This window comes from Rissa tridactyla, chromosome 1 (genome assembly GCF_028500815.1).
Source record: "Rissa tridactyla isolate bRisTri1 chromosome 1, bRisTri1.patW.cur.20221130, whole genome shotgun sequence".
In the NCBI taxonomy this organism is placed as follows: Eukaryota; Metazoa; Chordata; class Aves; order Charadriiformes; family Laridae; genus Rissa; species Rissa tridactyla.
In genome coordinates this window covers 203,322,684-203,330,156 of record NC_071466.1, presented here as the reverse complement: position 1 = coordinate 203,330,156, position 7,473 = coordinate 203,322,684, and the positions used below count along the sequence as shown (strand labels likewise).

Here is a 7,473-nt window from a genome sequence, read left to right as displayed (position 1 = left end):
TCTAATGCTGTGAAGCCTTAGGGTGCACTGGAGGTCCCCTGTCCCATCCAGTCACTGGCACTTCTACGGCCCCGATTGACAGGAATCCGACTTTTCCATGGTAAAAACGCAGCCTAACCGCGAGCAGCCGAGAGCGCCCAGCGTGGGATAAGACTCGCCCAGTTCCTCAGAAGCCCGCACCACACAAGCCGCCCGCAGGCGGGGCTGCGGCGGCGCCTCAGCAGAAGACCCCTCTCTTTTAATGTCACCCTTCAAGGAGCCGCGGGGTCGGTCACGCCTCCTTTTTCCAACCGCTCTCCCCCGCTGCGGCCTGTGGGCTGCGCCCGGAGCGGCTGGAAGCGGCTGTCGGCGGGGCAGGAACCCCCAGAGCCCGCGGCGGGACCCGCGGGGGACGCACGCCGGGCCGCCGCCGCCGCCGCCACCTCCGCGGGCTCTGTCAGCAGCGCAGGCGCGGTGCACACGGCACTACACCCTCCCAGCTGTCCGCCAGCCGCAATCCCGGCAGGCACCGCGCCTTCCTCCCCGCAGAGCCTGTCGGGAGCGAGGGTCCCGCCGCGGCGGGGCCGTTCCGCCAAGCTGCCCCACGGCCTCCGCCATGCCCTCCCCATCCCCCAGCGGCGCGGCGAGCCCAGTACGGCAAACGCTTCCTCACTGCGCACTTTTTCACACCCCCCTCCCGCCGCCACCGCCGGGTCTCCCGGCCGCTTCCGCTTCCGGCCGCGCCCTTCCGTTCCCACAGTGCCCCGCGCCGAATCATGGACCACAATGGTGAGGAGGGGAGAGGCCGGGGGACCCATTGATACCCGTCCCCGCCTGGGCCCGCTCCGCGCTACCGGGCGGGGAGAGGCCGCGCTCGGCGCCGCCGGGTGCGGGGCGGCGCCGGGGTGGCGGCGGGATGCGGCCCGGTGCCCGGTAAGGCCGGCGGGGCCCGCCTTCGTCGCGGTTCCCCGCGGCCCGCGCGGCGGGGCCTGGTCTCTCCCCTCAGCGTTGGGCTGGCGGACCCCGGCGCGGCGGCGCTGGGCCGTCCCACCGCCACCAGCGGGGCTCAGCCGCCCGCCTGAGGGGACGCTCCGCCGCCGCAGCCCCCTCCCCCGTCCCCGGGGCGAGAGGCCCGGAGTCTGTGTGTTCGGAGCTCTTGGGCCTGCAGCAGGTGTATGCGGCCGGTAGCGTGTCGGAGGTGGCGGCGAGGCGCTCGTTTGCCCGCTGCGTTTCCCGAGATCGGTGCCGATTACGTGTTTTCTGGTTGGGTAGTTGTGTTTTGGAGGGGAAACTTTCTCGTGTGCTTAAATTTGGTTATGTAGCTTTGATACTTTGCTGGTTGGCGTGCTGGCGTAGTCCAGTGAATAGATGAGTGGATGTGGGGATTTTGCTAGGTTTTTGGCGTTTGGGTTTGTTTTTTTCTTCCCCTTGGCAAAGATCACATTATAAATTTGTACATGTAAGATGTAGTATTTGAGCTGTATTTATGAATTAAAAAAACCCCAACTACTTAAGTGCAAAAATAAAACTTAAGAAAAGATGATGAAGTTGACAGTTCAGGAGGATGCATCACCTCTAATTAGAGCTTCTCTAAGTAGTCTTAACAATTTTGTTGGTTTTTGTATTAGTTTTTTTTGGAGTTAATCCTGCTAGTTCTGCTTACACAGGCTGGAATTTATTATCCTTTTGGAAACATGAATGACTAATAAACTTGCTAGTTTGGATTAGTTGAGCAGCTAACTCATGTGAATATTCCTAGCTTGCAAAGGTATATGGAAAAAAAGCGTCAGAACTTAGTTGTTTCCTACTGGCAGTTCAGTGGACTGAATAATACACAAGGGTTTTTGTTTTGGTTTTGTTTGTTTGGGGTTTTTAAGTTCGTTTTATTTATCCCTATTTGCAGATGTATTGAGGTCCTGCAGAGACTTTTTCTGATCTATGTTGTTGCAGTTTTGTATATTCTTGTAGAAAACATAATTTCCTGAAAAGTAGAAAATAGACAGCTTTAGCATTATTATCTCTGATGTTCTAGTCCAGCAGTCTCTGGGGAAGGCTGGTCTGGTAGTTGTATGTTTGCTGGGTCATCTGTTTAGCCAACAGGACAGTCTAAACAAAAGCAACAAGTGAACAAAATTAAAAACAGGCTTCATTGTTTTTGCTTTTTTACATATTGCCTTTTAGAGTGAAACATGTCAACCACAGTGCAAAGAGGAATAAATACATTTGATCTATCAGAAGAAATTGAGGGCTCTTGATTTTGAGGCAAAGTGACTGTCAGGGCACAGTTCCCATTTGAAACTTTGTCACATTTTGTAGTTTTGGTGGCTTGTGGCACACCCCTTTGAGGCTGAGCGTGTCATGCTTTGAAATGCCTGTCAAAATGGCATTTTCAATTAAAATGAAAGTGAGCTGGGTACATACGTGAAGGATATAACTTTATTTTTCTATGAATGAGATGCTATGCAGTAATTTAAGGTAGACTCACTGGAAACTGAAGGAATTGTAGCCCCTTCATTGGTACTGATTGTTGCAACACCCCCTCTAGATTATCTCTTGGAGCCTGTATCTGCTGATGCACGTGTCAGGTTCTTTCTTGCTTGGTGCTCAGGTATAAATCTGGTTAAAGAGAATTTTGTATGTAGTGGGGAACAGAAATTTTCAGTTTAGCAAGGATACTACTGCATACTCCTAACTACCAATATTTTTGTGATACTTTATGCTAAACTTCCAAGTGATACGTCAAGATGCTGTGTTAATATGGAAGCTAGTTTCCTTCCAACTTTAATAAACAATTTACATAAATTGTAAAAATTACTTTTTCTCATAAGAAATTCTATGTTGTCAAGGTTGTACAGAGAATTGACTCTTCAGTACTATTCACGCTGTGAGTGGAGCTATGCAATTAGTATTTTTTTCCTGGTGTGGAGAAATGACTAGCTAACATTTTTAAATAGCTTTATTTTTTAGAACTAAATTCCCTAAAATCATGGTTGTTCCCAATGTTTTGTGACTTGACTTCTGTAAGAAATTGTATGTGAAGGTATTTAGTGATTGAACTTTGATATGTTGTATGTCTCAAACAAGCTTTAAAAATTGTTTTTTCTTAAAACTCTTCTGTTGATATTAGAAGAGTTTTAGAAACTCTTTAGAAACTATCAGATAACTGAAAAATTGCATACATTTTTTTTTTCTTTCATAGACAATGATTTGCAAGGAACAAATAGTTCAGGATCATTGGGTGGTCTTGACGTTCGTAGAAGAATCCCTATAAAGCTCATCTCAAAACAAACCAATAAAACCAAACCTGCACCTCGAACTCCAAGAAATATGAACAGGATGCCTTCAAAGACACAAGCTGGTGATGAAGGTAAATTAATATAAATACTAGCCCTGTAGCAGGGAAGCATATTATTCTGCAGCATTGTTCAAGACTTTATTCAGTCTTGGAGACTTAGAGTCCAAGGTTCTGTCCAAGTGTAAAAGAAGTTTCAAATTTCCAGGTACTGCTGCACTATAATGATTAAATGTTGTACGTTCCCAAAACAGACTGTTTTACTATTCTGACTGCACCTTTCTGTAGAGTGGGCCCAGCAGATTAGAAGTGCTGTGGCATTTCTTGATGATTTCAGTGTAGAATGACACATGCTCTTAATAGCAGTCCGTGTTAATTAGGAAAGCGTTGTGGTTGGCTCGTGTCTTTCTTCTCTTTCTTCTTTTCACAGAAGAATTTGATTATAACGAAGAGGAACGATACGAATGCAAAGGAGGTGAAATGTTTGGCAATCAAAGGAGATTCCCTGGACCCATCTTTTGGGACTATAAGGTAAAGTCATGGATGGGAAGTCGTGAATCTTTTGTCTGTGAATCGTACCAAGCTAGGGGTAGCCCTGGTAGATATCTTCTTAGATAAAAGTGCTTCTGTTACTTTTGACTGATGGAAAATGCGTTCTCTGCTTTCTCACGTTTGTGGTTTTTTTGCATCCTTCTTAACTAATTCAGAAATAATGTGTGTGTTGATGATGATTGAAATGAGAAGCTTTAGTGATGTTTGGTTTTATTCTCCCACCCCCTTCTCTATCCCATCAGATAAACTTGCTGGGGGAAAAGGATGATACACCGGTCCATTTCTGTGACAAGTGTGGATTGCCCATCAAAATGTATGGACGCATGGTGAGTGAAATTATCAGTGGAAGATGCAGCCATGGTTTCCCTTTAGGTAAAATCAGGTTTTACTGTGTCTCTGTGGGGGTGCTAGAGGTTACTGGTTTCAGCAGGCCTCTGGACAAACAGCAAAAGAATATCAGGATGGAACCGGGGGCCTTCACTGCTGAAGTGTTTTTGTTCCATCTGTCTGGCTGATTTCACTTTACTCCCTGATTTAATAGAGTAAACTTGAAAATGTTAAATAAAAAATCAAAACAGCAACAAAAAACCCTACAAGTTCAGTGGGTTTTGACCTTACATGACTTGGCTTTAAAAATAAGCTCTTTATCTCAATTAAAGACTTGCAATGAAGTTAGAAAATACTTTTTGCTTTTATATCCCTTTAAAATTAGTGTAACAAAATCCCTGAGATTAATTTAGATTTCTAAGTGTGATGTAACAGGCTTCAGGATCTGACTTAATGACAGTTAATGTTTTTAAAACTCCTTCCTTGCCAGCAAGACAAGTGTAATTAGATTGCATATGCAGCTTCTGTAAATGTTCAGTGTTGGTATTATTGCAACGCTTAAACTTTTGTGTATATGTTTTTGCGAACTCTTGAAAGAATCAAACATACGTACCCCATAAAAACCCAAACTCAGCAGAAACTGTTTTAGAAAGTTTTTATGCAAAGGTGTTGTAAACTGCTAATTACTGCTGTGCCTGTTTACCTCATAGGTAACTTAGTTGCTTTTATTATTAAAAATTGTGTGCTGGAAGGAGGAACTATATTCTGCAAAATGACATAGGTATTTATATACGATGTCTTAACAGAGACATTTTTTGGTCTCTAGATACCTTGCAAGCATGTTTTCTGCTATGACTGTGCTATACTACATGAGAAAAAAGGAGACAAAATGTGTCCAGGGTAAGTTATCTCAAGATTTGTTGTTAAAGGAAATGTAGGAAAATAACTTAAATATCTTGTTTCAGATACTGTATTAACGTGGTTCTTATTTATATCCATTTAGCAGAGGCAGTAGAGTATTCTTTACTACACCACTTGATTATAGTTTTGTATACCATATTTTGGGATTGTAAGTGATCAGTGTTTACTTTGCTGTTTAAGTATTTGTGTAGATAACCTGTTATTGGTCTAATTTGAAATGGAATAAGTGACAGTTTAATTTACTTAGTGAGAGTGACTCTTGATAAGTCTTCATGCACAGAAGGAATTAGTGAGGGTGATGCTATTTATAAATTTCCATCCCATGAAATTTTCATGTTCTTTCATAGTTGTGTTTGGAGACTTAAAAACTGGATAAACTTCAAAATCAATGAAATGTTTCTTTCATTGCTACAGTGGGGAAAAAATCGTCAGTTCTAATATGGGTAATTACGGTAGACTAGTTGTCTTCTAGGAGAAAAAAAAAAAAACAACAACAAAACAAAAACCAAAAAAGCAGATCGAGGTCTCTGTGATGACAATAAACCAATACTCTCTTCTGATTTAGCTGTAATGAACCTGTGCAGCGAATCGAGCAGTGTGTCCGAGGGTCTCTCTTCATGTGTAGCATTGTTCAAGGGTGCAAGAGAACTTACCTGTCGCAGAGGGACTTACAAGCTCACATCAACCACCGTCACATGAGAGCTGGAAAGCCTGTTACTCGTCCTCCAATTGAACCTGTACATCCTCCTATTGCCCCACCGCCTGCCGAAATTCCTGAGCGTTTCATAATGCCACCTGAGAAACATCATATGAGCCACATTCCGCCAAAGCAGCACATCATGATGCCACCACCTCCTTTACAGCATGTGCCACATGAGCATTATAACCCACCACACGAAGACATTCGTGCGCCTCCTGCAGAGATGTCAATGGCTCCACCGCCACCTCGCCCAGTCAGTCAGGACACCTTCCGCATTTCGACGAGAAAACACAGCAACTTAATAACTGTCCCTATTCAGGATGATTCAAATTCAGGTGCTCGAGAACCACCTCCACCAGCCCCTGCACCTGCTCATCATCATCCTGAATACCAGGGTCAACCAGTGGTATCGCACCCTCATCATATTATGCCTCCACAGCAACATTATGCGCCACCCCCACCACCACCTCCACCAATAAGCCATCCACTGCAGCATCCTCCCCAGGCAGCAGGTACTCCTCACATGGTATATAGCCAAGCTCCTCCACCACCAATGACCTCTGCTCCTCCTCCAATAACCCCGCCACCTGGACATATAATTGCCCAGATGCCACCATATATGAATCATCCTCCTCCAGGACCTCCCCCTCCTCAGCATGGAGGCCCACCCGTAAATGTAAACGCACCCCCTCCCCATCACTATAATCCTAACTCTTTGCCACAGTTCAGTGAAGATCAAGGAACTCTTAGTCCCCCTTTCACACAGCCTGGGGGAATGAGTCCAGGGATATGGCCAGCTCCAAGGGGTCCTCCTCCACCTCCAAGGATGCAAGGGCCTCCTGCTCAGGCCCCGCTTCCTGGACCACACCACCCTGATCAAGCCAGGTACAGACCCTATTACCAATGATACGAGCAATTGTATGAATAGAGAGTGCTATGAAGAAGATAAAACTATATACGACAACCTTTTAATTAATTGTTTTGGGGTTATTTTGTTGTGGTTTTTTTTAAATACTGTCTTTTTGACTGTAAGACATTTGGGGGTTGAATCTTAAATGATTTTTAAGCCTTGGCTGTAGGACTCTGACTTCAAATATTCTGTAGTGCTAAAATAAGTGGCTTTAGTAGACCACAGTTGCATTTTAACAGAAATTCTGTCTCTAGTGTGACTGAATTGTCCTAAGATGAACACTTGTAATATTATTTCCTGGAGAAAATGAACACGTGTTGTACCATTCTGAATATTATTTTTTGTTAAATCCAGTGTTTAGTTTCACTTGTGGTACATTTTTGTTAACCTGTGTACAATAATTAAATTGAAATATGGTTGTAAAAGTGGTGGGTTTTTATATGAAGTTAACACAGACATAGTTCCCAAACACCATTTTGGCACTAATACTTTCCAAATGAGCAGCGTAATGAAATATTAAGGGAATGTTAATATTTCTCCTACTAACAGTTACCATTGCTTACAATGAATTCAGCTATAGTGAATTCGTGTCATTAGAAATCAGACATGCAGAATACTGCATTTTGTCTTTTTCTTTCTTTTTTTCCTTTAAATTCATGCAGCAAGAGAAATTTATCAGAAATACAGCTTTGAGCATGACAAGAAACCATGTGATGTAATGAGAGTTTTGGTGGGTGTTGGTTTGTTTTTGTTTGGGTTTTGGAGTTGGTTGCTTGGTTTGTTTTAAAGCTA

At 44.1% G+C, this 7,473-nt stretch overlaps 1 protein-coding gene across 7 annotated transcripts; it reads left to right on the top strand.

Moving 5' to 3' along the window:
* Positions 1-627: 627 nt before the first annotated feature.
* CBLL1 (Cbl proto-oncogene like 1) lies at positions 628-7,106 on the top strand. Of its 7 annotated transcripts, none has more exons than XM_054213056.1 (6): positions 628-768; positions 3,179-3,346; positions 3,705-3,802; positions 4,066-4,149; positions 4,977-5,050; positions 5,637-7,106. In XM_054213056.1, exons 1-6 carry the CDS (start codon positions 756-758, stop codon positions 6,676-6,678), a joined length of 1,479 nt encoding a protein of 492 aa, XP_054069031.1. In that variant the 5' UTR covers positions 628-755; the 3' UTR covers positions 6,679-7,106. The 7 variants fall into 7 exon arrangements, with proteins under 7 accessions (XP_054069031.1, XP_054069023.1, XP_054069039.1 ...); XM_054213048.1 differs by having other exon boundaries at positions 3,702-3,802; XM_054213064.1 differs by lacking the exon at positions 628-768 and adding an exon at positions 776-912 and having other exon boundaries at positions 3,702-3,802.
* The last annotated feature ends 367 nt before the right edge of the window (positions 7,107-7,473 follow it).

Bases quoted from the DNA above. Each gene is read 5' to 3' on its own strand.
- CBLL1 (XM_054213072.1), top strand. From the start codon at position 1,519: ATGATGAAGTTGACAGTTCAGGAGGATGCATCACCTCTAATTAGAGCT. The intron at 1,595-3,178 runs GTTTTTGTATTA...TTTCTTTCATAG, and splicing joins TAGTCTTAACAATTTTGTTG to ACAATGATTTGCAAGGAACA. The intron at 3,803-4,065 runs GTAAAGTCATGG...CTATCCCATCAG, and splicing joins CCATCTTTTGGGACTATAAG to ATAAACTTGCTGGGGGAAAA.